General features: G+C 36.6%; 2 protein-coding genes across 4 annotated transcripts in view; one reads left to right on the top strand and one right to left on the bottom strand.

Moving 5' to 3' along the window:
• Window positions 1-1,454, bottom strand: part of dhx16 (DEAH (Asp-Glu-Ala-His) box polypeptide 16) — a 17,552-nt gene extending 16,098 nt beyond the window's left edge. The window contains exons 1-3 of one of the 3 annotated variants that reach the window (XM_008324032.3): window positions 1,346-1,454; window positions 1,203-1,260; window positions 238-440 (exon numbers count right to left, since the gene is read on the bottom strand). In XM_008324032.3, coding sequence (XP_008322254.1) covers window positions 238-435 — 198 coding nt within the window. In that variant the 5' untranslated portion in view covers window positions 436-440; window positions 1,203-1,260; window positions 1,346-1,454. Of the gene's footprint in view, window positions 1-237; window positions 441-1,202 lie in introns of all 3 variants that reach the window. The other 2 variants (XM_008324031.3, XM_008324030.3) reach the window with 2 other exon arrangements.
• Window positions 1,455-2,650: 1,196 nt separating this feature from the next.
• The window catches only part of LOC103388836 (calponin homology domain-containing protein DDB_G0272472), a 16,994-nt gene continuing 6,409 nt past the window's right edge, over window positions 2,651-13,235 (top strand). Inside the window, exons 1-8 of the mRNA XM_008324029.2 lie at window positions 2,651-3,004; window positions 4,970-5,173; window positions 5,706-6,709; window positions 7,216-7,362; window positions 10,587-10,664; window positions 11,769-11,885; window positions 12,043-12,192; window positions 12,282-12,449. Of these exons, the coding sequence (XP_008322251.1) occupies window positions 5,017-5,173; window positions 5,706-6,709; window positions 7,216-7,362; window positions 10,587-10,664; window positions 11,769-11,885; window positions 12,043-12,192; window positions 12,282-12,449 (1,821 nt within the window). The 5' untranslated portion in view covers window positions 2,651-3,004; window positions 4,970-5,016. The remainder of the gene's footprint in view (window positions 3,005-4,969; window positions 5,174-5,705; window positions 6,710-7,215; window positions 7,363-10,586; window positions 10,665-11,768; window positions 11,886-12,042; window positions 12,193-12,281; window positions 12,450-13,235) is intronic.

The following is a 13,235-nucleotide window of genomic DNA, read 5'->3' as shown; positions in this document are numbered from 1 at the left end:
CCTTGGTACAAAACGGGTTGAAGACTGCTGGTTTAGTGGATGTTTTAGGCACAGTGTACTTTGGGTGAAACAAAAACTCTTCCCGCAGTGGGAGAAAATTTGAATTTGTTGTGACCTTTAAACAGTGTGTCTAAAATAAAATGAAATTTATTAACAGATATGGTCCTGTTTTTGCTCTGTAGTGCATATATTCTGGAAAAAGAATCATGTATGCTGGACAACAATGAAAACCTATACCTTGTTGAAGAGGTCCTGAGCAAACACAATCACACTTGGGTTGATGTCAATGGTCCCAGTCTGCTGTATGCGAGACACAAAATCTTCGGCACTCTGCGCTTTCCTTGCAGTTCCAATCATGAACTGAGAAACATATCGGTCACTTAAACCCAGGATGTCATGGAGGCGGTCGTTGACCCACTGTTCTAGATTGGCCATTGTGCCTGTGGAGGTGACAGTCAAGACAAAACTTCATTAATCTCTTTCCATCAAAAGACATACCTGTGTCATGTTCTTACGGACTACATGTAGCATCCTATCTTAATTTGTTTTATTTCAGAAGTACATAACTTGACTTCCTTAACTGGTCACAGAATCCCAACAAACAAATAATCGTTCTTACGGACTACATGTAGCATCCTATCGTAATTTGTTTTATTTCAGAAGTACATAACTTGACTTCCTTAACTGGTCACAGAATCCCAAAAAACAAATAATCAATAATCTTCAAGCCAGCACTGATTCTGTTAGCAACAGTTGCTTGAAAGACCATATTTAACAGAATAAGAGCGAAACCATTTACAAACCAAGATTAAGGGTTAATACGCGTTTAGCTCAGCCTAATATTTTCCTAATAGGGCCCTAATATTTTCACTCTTCTCCTACAGCAAACAGTGAAATTACACTTCCTTAAAGTGTAATTTTGAGCTTTTCTTGGGCATTAGTATTAGCCTTACAACAATCCAACAATATTTATATTAATAATAACAAAACACAAACGCTAAATGGCAAATAGATTTTATAAGCAGTACTCCCGTAATTTCAATAGCATATAAAACGACAAAAACTCTCACTTAAAATGTCTTTGAGTGCAACTTTTAGACTTCCTTGGTGTTTGTCTGATACGTTGCTAGATATTGCGAATAGATTACTTCGCCTTACTGAGCCATTAAAAGCGTTAAACGCAACAAAAACACACTACTTACCGTTTTTGTTGTTTTAAAAATCCCCTCACACTGCTGTCAATTATTCAGCAGTTGGAAGCTGTGTGAAGAATGCAACTAATCAGAGTTTAAAACTTCGGCAGAAGGTAAGAGAAATACATAAATATATATTGATATACACATACTTATATTTATTTTTCTCTCATCAAAAGATAATCGCAGACTTTCACGTTGGCTGACAGGCAACTAAAGTCGCACACGGAAACACGTCACTAGAAACTGAACGAAGAAGAAGAGTGGTTGAGTCGAAGTAGTGTGCTTGCAGCACCTTGTGGCCACTCATGGAAGAACTATTTTCAAGCATATGGAAGGGAGCTATAGAAGTAAATTTACGTTATCAGGGTTTTTTTTTCTTGCTACAACCCGTTTTAATATTCCTTCTTCTTTTTGTATATATTTAATTGGCGTTTTAATATTCCTTCTTCTTTTTGTAAATATTTATATAATATATATTGTTGGGTGTGTTTTGTCGTGTATTTAAATGACTGTGCTTGCTAAAATGGCATCACATTTAGATGTACGACCTTGTCTGACAGTTACAGTTGATACTATAAGCCAGTGTACCTGGTAGCTATTAGCTTAAGCAATGAGACTCCAACGCAAAGAACAAATAAGTCAAGTCTTAATACCTAGGGCTGGGAAATATTTATTTAAGTTAGTGAAATGTGGTTTCAACATATCTATATTTGTCATTAGCTTTGTCTTGCGTAAATTCAAATAATCTTTGAATTATTACAAAACAAAAAAACAGTTTGGCCTATTCAAGTATTAAAATACTCAAAATTCACAAAATGCCTGAATGCACTTTAGTTTAGACATGAAATAAAATAATAATAAATGAATAATTATTTAAATGAGAATTATTTTTTTCAGGCATCTTAATTTTTCTTTTAATTAACGAAGTATATAGAACAATCAAAGTGTACATTTTATACACTTTAGTATACAAAAATACGTGTTTAGGTAAATACAAAGTCAAAATACGGAAGTATAGGGAGTAAAGAGTATGATACACTGTTAAGAAAATGAAGAAAGAGAGTTACAAGCACAGACAGTGGTCAGTCAGAGGTATTACCAGTTTTTTATCAGAGATAAAGGACGATTGATGTCTTTTTCAAAACGTACGATAAAATAAAGATTTTGTGTCTAATAAGAATATTACTATTATTATTACAGAAGAGCCATATGAGGAGGGAGATTGTGGACAAAAGACGTCTTCCAACTAAAAAGGGTTACTGATGACATTTTGACAGTTTAATTCATAGTCTATTAGGTAAAAAAAATTACATCTCAAAAGAAAAGATAGACAGGTAATTGTATTAAATATAAGGAAAATGAACCACATTTAGTCAGGTTTTATGAGGCACTTTTTAAACCTACTTAACCTTGAAAGAACACCTTTCTTAAGCTTATGTGATTTGTTCTTCAAAATGAAACTTTTAAAAGTTTTGTTAAATGTGTGGCCGATTCATTACAATTATAATTAATAGCGATAAAGATTGATTCACAAAACGGGGTAGACCGTCTGCTTTAGACAGAAGAACTCTTCCGGGGACAGACATATCTCTTGGTTTCACGCATATTTACTCTAACAGGTATGAGTTATTACGTCACAAGGTGACACCCACTTCTGCACTCTTCTTCATTTTACTTCCCGTCGAGGGGAAAGTTGACATTGTAAATTCATGCGTTAACTTCAGGAGTGAGGATTTTCCTATCGAACTTTGAGACTCTGGATGTTGGTCTTTTTTGTCGAATACATTTCCAGCGTATGAACCTGAAACGTAAGTCCATAGACGTAACTGCATGACGTGTGCAGAATAACTGTAGCCTATGTTAAACGTTTGTCAGGGTCTGGCAGAACAGGACATGTCATGACGTCACTCCCACAGTGAAAAGCTGAAATTTAGCTCGCGTAAACTTGGCGATTTATTTTTTATTTTCTCTAGGCACTCGCGTAAACTTGGCGGTTTATTTTTTATTTTCTCTAGGCGTAACATTTGACTTTGCTCTACGCTAACAGAATTAATTTCGATATCTTTGGCCAAATTCAACACTGAGTTGACGTCGCAATGGATGAAGTTTGATGAAAACTAAACTAAAAACTACTGCTAAATGGCTCATGAAGTTTGATGAAAACTAAACTAAAACCTACTGCTAAATCTTAAGTGGCCAAGTTTTAAACACGACGTACGTAATTAAAAAAGGAGGTTAAAAAAAATATTAAAATGATTTGTGAGCCCCACCTTCCGTGACACCGACATCGTGGCTCAAAGACGACGTGTCATGTACCTGGCGTGCGACGAGAAGCAGCCGCAGCGAAACGGAGAAAATCTCAAGGCGAGTTTATTTTAATTCAGTACAGTATTGATTTAGTTTTTAACACATGACACATACCAACGCACTCTGTGCTTGAAACTCTGTAGCTGCAGCGCTGAGCTTCAGTTCGTTCTACTGAAATCGTTTAGTTTCACATGACCGAAGTCCATGGTGGGGTTCCAAATATACGGCCCGCGGGCCACACGTGGCCCGCTTGATACATTTTAAAAATAAAAAATACACCAAAAATTATGTTTTATTAATTATTAAGTATATTTGTCCAATATACTTGTACTTCTGTTTATGAAAACAAAGGGGAAACATATGGATTATGACAATAGACAAAACATAGACTAGTTAGCACTAGCTCTGTGAGCAGTGGTTGAGATACATTTTATTTTTTAGATAACTTTTTAATCGTTTAATAGTTAATAGTAGTAGTTTAATAGTAATATTTTTTAAAAAAAAGAGTTTATTCATTAAGGCGGTGGGTCTTCTTGTTCTTCTTGTTCTTCTTGGCTGACCGATTGATTGGCACAGATTTTCTTAATTTCGCTGAACCTGCAATCGTTCTTTTTTTTTTTTTATGTGACACCGCTCTTATTTATCTCCACAAAAGTCTGCTTTGTTTTTGTAATACTTCGTAAATGTCTGTTAGGTTAGTGGTTACTAACTGGATTTAGTTACTAACCTGGATTTTTGTTGTGGCGTCGTGTTCTGCATATCGTGTTGTTTGCTGACGTGCCTCTTAGTCAGTGGTTCTCAATTATTCTCTGTCATAGGTTCTCAATAGAAATACTATTGAGAACCTGAAAACATGTATATTTTTGTACAAACCACTGTATGAGTTGCTAGTGACTGGAGGCTTGTTATCATTCAAGCATTACAAGCAATACATTACATTATTAAGTTATATATTTATAAAATTATTTATTATTTAAAAGTTGTTGAACTGAGTAGTGAGTTCAGTTTTGTGGGAAATGTTTCATAATCACTTGATGAGAATAAAAATGTTGGGCTGCAGAACATCTTTTATTTTTGAATGCTGAATGCTATTTGTGAATTTTTAAAAATGATGATGTAATCGACAAAAAAAACAAACAAAAAAACAAAACAGCATCCACAAGTCACCCTTGTCAAAAAATCATAATCAGCTTAAAATTTGCAATTGGTCACCTGTAATAAGAGGAACTACATGCTGCATAATGACAAACACAAAATACTATAATGTTGGGATATGCAAAACTGCATACTTACTGTTAACTACGTATGTGCTGCGCATGTAAAACACTGACAGATCTGACCCCAATTTGCAAAAACAAAAAAGGTACCATTATAAAACATTTCTCATGAAGCTGCTGTTACTGCTACATGTGAAAGGTGATATACTTTCCTTAAAGGTTTTTGCTGTTTTCTGCATTCATTCACAGAGACATTGGTTTCATAAATCAGGAATCATCACACCTGGCCATCCAGAATGTCATCCAAAGGTAAAAATGACCTGTGTCGGATATGTGGCCATACTCTTCAAGGCACACAACGGCGATGGCTGTTTGGAAACAAAACCAAGAAGATGGGTCAGACTCAGTCAGACTCACATGGAGCAGGGGATTCCTCACAGAGCAGCCCATGGGGTGAGATTGATACGTGAGAAAAATAAAGAAAATATTTACGCATATACCTTATCAGAGTCAGATTCAGATTCAGTATAAAAACATGTACAAATATTTGCTTTTCTATGAGTACCTAACCTATGCATGGGCAAACTTTTTGACTTGCTGGCCACTATTGTCCGGGAGCAGATAGCTGGAGCGTTCGTGTGAACTAAGATAAATGACATGTAAAAGTCATGCATAAAGGCTAAAATGATTTTATCGTTTTCTACGCCATCTGTTGGGGAAATGTGGGTATTGCAGGGAAAAGGCAGAAGAATAATGATAATATAAATAATTATTTGTATAATTTGGAAAAATTTGTCCTACAAACTCCAAAGGAGTGGAGACAACTTTTTATACAGGACTTCAGTGTTTGTAGTCAAGTCCTGTTTATGGTTCAGGTGAACAACCAGCAACTAAAATAGGCATTCAAAAGACTATTGCAATTATTTATTTTAGCTAACAACCTTTTATTTGTCAAAAAAATCTTATGTATTTCTCATTTTTACAGGTAGCACATTATCTTTGGGTAGCTTTTCCTCACTCTCCAAGTCCCAGTCGTCGTTGAGCTCCACGTCCAAGGGAGTTGATCTGCTCTCAGTGTTGACCCACATTCTGGGACGACCTGTACCACGAGACAGCGAGCACGGGGAGTTTGTGTGTGGAAAGTGTGTCAGCCTCCTGGAGAAGGTGTTTAAGTTTGACTCTGTCATTGCAAGAGTGAAGGTGCTTTCCGCCGAGAAGCTTCATAAGCTGACACAGGAGAGAGACAAAATAAGACAGTGGTTGCGCCAGAACTACCAGCAGAGACACCTAGAGGATGTTCATCTTTGGGCTACCATCAACAGAGAAGAGGAGGGGCACGTGGAGAAAGAAGGCTACAGGGAAATGCTAGAAGAGAATATGGCACTCTCTAAGTACGAGTTCTGGTCCGACAAGTGGGACATGTGTCCACACTTCATAAAAACAGGTAAAAGATGCCGCAAAGGCAAAGGATGTGAGGGCTGCGATGCATTACGGGTGTCCGACTCAGTTTATGAGTCTGTATGTGGCATACCGCGCCACTTGCCATCCCAAACCTACAAGTTGCTGTTGTCACGGGACAAATCCCAGAGCATGCCTCTGCACTGGAAGGGGACGCCATCAACCAGCTGTAGCCTAGCTTCGCTGACAGGATCCCAGCTGTCCTTACAAGCGGCATCCTGCACTGGGTCCGTTCAGTCTCTAGACTCTCTTGAAGCTTTTGACCCATTTGACCCTGCAAGCGACCAGTCCGTCAACTTTGTGCTGAATAAGCTAAGGTGTTTAAAGTGGAAACCCCTTAGTTCTCCGTCAGGAAGTAGGATCCCCGTATTGGGCAAGAAGGATGAGAGATGCTCTGGTGATATGACATCATCGGCAGTAGCCAGACAACTGACTTTTGAGGATCTTCAGAATGGAGAGGGTGATGTAAATGACCAGGATGGTGATCTCCTTACAGAGCTGAATGAAGAGTTCATGCCTCTTTACACAAAGGTGAATCATTTTGGCTTCTTTCTTAACTGAAAAATAATGTATTCATGTGGCATCGATATAAATAAAACAGTATTATTTAGCATAAAACCCAACAACAAACCTGGAGTAAAGCTAGCTAAAGCTCAAAGTTAGGTTTTTCTAATAAGATAATTAAATGTATCTCTAATAATAGCTAATATTATAAACATATGGACAAGGTGTAGAAAACCAACCTTGCATTTTAAAGGGTTCTGAAGAGTATATTTTCTTTTTTTCTAAGGGGCCTTTTTAATAATTGCCAGTCAAATACAAGTACAAGCAGTAGCCCGGTATACTGAGAGTAATATTAACTTCCAGAGCAGATGTTCTGCCGGACACAGCGACTGTAAATGTCGACAGTGAAGTGAGCTTTATAAATTAGAGCAGGTGTTACCAAGGCCGGCCCATCAGTAAAACAGTCATACATTTCATTTTATTGAGTCACTGAGCTTATGTGTATTTTTCTTTCATATTGGTCGTTGTCACAGAGCAACACAGGCAGATTACAGCATGCTGTCGGGCACCTGCGAGGCCAGCTAAATGAAGCCGTGACCCACGTTGAGACTCTGGAGGCGGAGCTGAAAAATCAAACGGGCAAACGTACTGCTTATATCAAAACATCAGACAAGGAAAATGTAAGTCAGTAAATCAAGGTACTTTTTTTTACTTATTGTTTGAGAGTGATGAGATGAGATGATTTTAGGACCCAATATTGTTACCGTCATACAGTACTTCTCAAATAGTGGGGCTGGCATGGTGAGGTACATGGTGATTTTTCCACTTTCCAAATACATCAAGCAGGCTGGATTGAACTTCCTAGCACGCTGGTTTTGGCCCGTGGGCCGTAAGACCCCTCATTTTAGGAGAATCAGAGTTAATTTTTTAACTACCAATTACCCACAAATGTTGCATTTCTTCCTGTAGTGTTTAATTTAAGTAGCATTAATGGAATTATACAAACTTGGTGCCAACCATAACCATCAATGGACCTACTTTATGAGGGCTAATTGTATAAGGAACTTTTAATTAACAGCATTTGTATTTTTTTTTTTTACCTTCTTTTATGTGAACATACAACATATATACATATATTAACATTATACTTACATATACATATATATTTACATATATATACATATATATACATATATACATATATATTTACATTATATATATTATACATATATATTTACATTATATATATTATACATATACATATACATATATACATATATCATACATATACATATATTTTACATTATATATATTATACATATACATATACATATATACATATATATTTGAGAACATATTTGGCATTTTGACATCACACAAACCTGTCAACCCCAGAGACAATTTTTCCCTTAGTTAGTTTTTGAATATTTTTTTTTGTACCGTGTTGCAAATACAGAGCAGACAGATTAGTGTGCAAAGTGACATTTTAGTCTATAAATTATATATATAAAAAAAAAGAGCTACTGCAGCATCTTCAACTGGCCACAGATAATATTTGAAAGATTAGTATTAGAAGTATTACCTTGCTTCAGTTTCAACTTGTCAGGTATTCTATTCTAAATTACTAGACATTTAACCCCATGTGAATATATATTCCAGGTTGAACACTGGTCTAGAAGCACCTAACCCTTTTCTGTCTTAGCCTTACAAAAATATTCTTTTTTCAATAGCTTTGCCATCATCGGTTGAAACACAGACCACTGTTAATGTAAAATTAAGATAATTTCTTATTCTAATATAATTTCTATACAATATATAATATTTTTTAGGATGCAAGAAACGATCTAGTTCCAGCTATTTGCTGTAGGAAAAAAGTAAAAGAAATAAATGAATTGCTCTCACAATAACTTCAAAACCAATAGATACTAGTTTTAAAATAGAAACGCTACATTAAAAGAGAGTTCACAATGTAAGACACAAACAAGCTTGGACTGAAAACCAGAAACTAAAAAGGTTATATATTGGGGTGCCTATTATGACTGTTGTTTTTTGAGCTTTTTTTAGTTCTTAAAGGAAAGAAGAGTTCTGTATCATACGACTTTTGCTTTTACTGTTTTTTTTTTTATGCTGGAAATACAGGCTTGTTAGATGGTTGCAACTCCAAGTCACGCGTCCAAACAGGACGGTCTGACGCTTTTAAAAGAAGAGTTGCGCAGTCACAGTTTAGACATTTAAAAGGAATGCAGGCAGGGTACTGTGCTCTGCCAGTGGCAGGGTGTGTCCACCTTTACATATTTACAGGCACACACTAAGGCACGGACTTTCTGCAAACTTCTTGTCACAAGACTTTTGCCATAACAATGTGCTAATAATGTACATGGCGGCTTTGGTTCATAAGAACATACAGTATTTGCATCCCCCAAAAACACACATTTTAAATGTAAATGTTTGTCTCCTCCTTTGCAATATTATTATCAGATATTCATTTTACACCACCTTCAACATTTTTTGCCAGTCTCTTGTTACACATTTACCTCATTGGACAATACGCTGCGTTACGCTTTACTTTTACAGTAAATCAGAGTTAAGACTACCTATCCATTTAAATATTAAACTATAATTAAATGAATGGAATGCCCTTTGACTTTAAAATCTATGACTTATTTTACAATATATTTGATCATGTTTAGAAAATAAATACCAAAAAGTCCATTTTCATCATTTCATAACTTTTCTCTCGGTTGTACTACTTCCAGACGTGTATATTTGCGTTCGAGTTCAAGTTAATCCAATCATATTGCAGCCATCATCTGTTGCCAGGGTGAGAGAAATCTGCCTTACGGCCTTCACCTGGGTTTTTACAGGCCACGTAGCCTGAGCTCTCTACTGGACTCTTAAAAACAAAAGATCATGTCTATTAAGAATGGGTAAATAAATGGTCAAAAAATTAGACGAATTTAGGACGAAATTATTAATATGTCACAGTATGGAAAATAACGAACATGTAAGTGTACAGTGGTACAGGAGTAGCAGAAACAGGTACACAAAAGCCTAGATTGCCCTCTAGCGGCTGTCAGTGTGAAAGTAACAAACATTTTTACATTTTCATTGGTACAGGTGTAGCGGATACTGGTACACAAAAGCCTAGATTGCCCTCTAGCGGCTGTCAGTGTGAAAATAACAAACGTACATTTTCAGTGGTACAGGAGTAGCAGATACTGGTTGTTTCTTCTTCTGGATCTGAAAAATGCTCTGTGTTAGACTGCACAAATGTCTCTTTTATTAACAATTCTAAAGTGATTAAATAACACAAAATAACAATTGTAAAATAAAAGGTCACATTAATGATCAATTAATAAAGTCAAATGCATTCTCTGCATGTGGCCTAATACAAATTGTCCGGGTTGGTGGGACCATTGGTTGAATGTTACGAAACTATGTGGCTAGTTGATAAACCAACATCTCTTTACCTCCACTGTGTCTCGTAAATCTCTCCCACAAATCTATTTGTCACCCAAGTGTGAATATTGACCGTTTTTTTTTACAAAGCTGTTTTAATTTCTATAAAAGAAAAATACATGAACAGGTCTTCTTAACTGCAAACATATACATGTGTTTCAATTTCAATTTACTGTGCATGCTACATATCACGTCAGTTATTATACTACTACAATAATACCTGATTTACTATGAATAAAGAAGATAATATACTTTAATATTCTTATCTATTTAATTACAGGAGGAAGAATAGAGTACATTTCCTTCCCAAAAAAAATCATTATCAGCCACCGGGTCAACTAGACCAAAAGGACAATACGGAGGTTAAACCTTGGCTTAACAACTACCTGGTACTTCAAATGCATCATTTTTGTTGTTTGTTTGTTCTCTTTTCCGTTTCCTTTAGTTGCCTCAGGTGGACTCTCAAGATGTTCTGCTCCAGAGCTTTGCTTTCTCACTGCATTGTCGGGAGCGTTTAATACAGGTACGTAAGGGTAATAAAACACAGAATTTCATGTGCACGGTGAAGATCAATGCAGGTTGAGATGCCAGCGTGGGCGTGAGGGGCTTCCAATGGAAGTTTCCATCCACTAGGTGGCAGCAACTCTGTTGTTTTCCTTTGTTAGAGAGAAAGGAAGACAGGGTGAACCAAATGTGACCTCTGCTTTTAACCCATCACTAAAGTGAACAAAAAAAATCTTGAAATATTTAAGTGCAGCTTTTTTGTATTCTTAAAACTGGTCTCGGCTGCAGTTGTAGCATCTAGTGAAAACTAGATTTTAAATACAATACTGTGCAGCTGCAGTTCTACTCTTGCATCAAACAAACCTCAAGCTTTGTCTTACTTGCATTTGTGTTTGACCTCTACATTTGTCACCCCTTTTCACATTATACACACAAATAAAACATCGTAATTCCCAGGCTACTGACTATAAACCGCACCCACTAAATTTAAGAAAGAAATAATTGTATATAGGCCGCACTTCTCTATAAGCCGCAGGTGTCCACTTTGTAATATGGAGTATTTACACAGAATGATGTTACGCAGAAAGTTTTTTTTTTTTTCACTTTTAATTAAATAAATGCTTTTTTTCCCTAACAGTGCCTGTAACACGGCGGGTTACACGTTAGCTCTTTCCTGCCACGGCGCCCCGACCGTGGTTGGAATGTTCAGGGGAGACTTAGCGATCTACTTAGTGAAGCTAACATTAGCTCCGGGGCTAACTCCCTTCACTTTGTGCCCTGTCCGCAGCAGAGGTAAAACAGAAACAGGGAAGTTTCTGGAAGTCTTTATTATCAGCCGCACCGAGCACAACAGAACATAAACAGCGTTTTAAAGTAGCCGTTTTAAAGTAGCCCACCAGAAAAGTCAATTATCGCTAGCGCTAGCGGCTTATAGTCCGGAAATTATTCAATTATCGCTAGCGCTAGCGGCTTATATTACGGTATTTGGTTCCTATAAACTTTTATGACATCTCTCTAGATGTCTTAAAAAAAAAGTGAAACCTCCCCACTTTGCCTAAGATAAGCTTCAACAGGATCGTGTGCTTTGTCTCATGAAGCAAACCAATGTCTTTTTTCAATGTAGGAATGTATGGGGTTGATTAAAAGACTGTACCTGGAGGGTGCAGTGACCAATGAGCTGGAAAATGGCCCGACTGAGAAAATCACAGAGAATCTTAACAACATTCTTTCCAGTACGGAGGTAAGAGCTTCTAATATTTAAACGCTCACTTAGCTTTGGACAAATGGACACCTTGTCATTTGCTTGTTATAGCGAATCTATCAATTGAATGCAGTCATGTTTGTTATTGCTATAATACATGTTTTGAATTTTGAATGATTTCCTTGGTGCTTTTCAGGCTGCCTTGAAGTCTTTAAGGTTCGAAATGAGTGACAAAGAAAAGAGAAAGAGAAAAGAGATTGAGGCGTTGAAGAAGGCAGCCAGTGACAGGGAAAAGGACCTCGACACACTCACCATTGTGATCCAGTCTAACCAAGACACAATTCATGTAATACACACAAATTTACTTGTATCTATATATGATTTTCCACATTTTTGTTTTTGAGCTTATACCTCTGTATCATTTGCTCGCTCTAGGATTTGCGCGTGGTGCTGGAGGAGAACAATTGTCTGCAAAAGAAGATCGACGAAGAGAGAAAGATGTGGCGAAAGAGGGAGCAGACTCTAGCTGCTGTGCAGCACGAGAGCAACACTTTGCTTTGTAACCTCCAGGAAAAAGTTGAGAGTCTTCAGAAACAAACGCCGGTAATACACCAATCCCTATGTATACATTATTACAATTTTGATTTTTTTTTTTTAATGTATTTTATTTAGGAAATCTGAAATCGTGCTGACCTTATGTATTTTATTTAGGAAATCTGAAATCATTTTCAGACCTTTTCAGGAATCACTTATATTACAGGTCAAAAACAGGTTCTAAACATTGGAGGCTGTCTATCCATCTACCTATCTATCTATCCATCTACCTATCTATCCATCTACCTATCTATCCATCTACCTATCTATCTATCTATCCATCCATCTATCTACCTATCTATCCATCTACCTATCTACCTATCTATACATCCATCATCATCCATCCTATCTATCTATCTTATCCATCTATCCATCCATCCATCCATCCATCTACCTATCCATCTACCTATCTATCTATCTACCTATCTATCCATCTAACTATCTATCTATCTATCTACCTATCTATCCATCTAACTATCTATCTATCTATCTACCTATCTATCTACCTATCTATCCATCTACCTATCTATCTATCCATCTACCTATCTATCTATCTATCTATCTATCTACCTATCTATCTACCTATCTATCTATCTATCCATCTATCCATCTATCCATCCATCCATCCATCCATCTACCTATCTATCTATCCATCCATCCATCCATCTACCTATCTATCTATCCATCTACCTATCTATCCATCTACCTATCTACCTATCTATCCATCCATCATCATCCATCCTATCTATCTATCTTATCCATCTATCCATCCATCCATCCATCCATCTACCTATC

The sequence above is a fragment of the Cynoglossus semilaevis genome, chromosome 13 (assembly GCF_000523025.1).
Source record: "Cynoglossus semilaevis isolate Cse_v1.0 chromosome 13, Cse_v1.0, whole genome shotgun sequence".
NCBI lineage: Eukaryota > Metazoa > Chordata > Actinopteri > Pleuronectiformes > Cynoglossidae > Cynoglossus > Cynoglossus semilaevis.
This window is presented reverse-complemented; position numbering and strand designations above follow the sequence as displayed.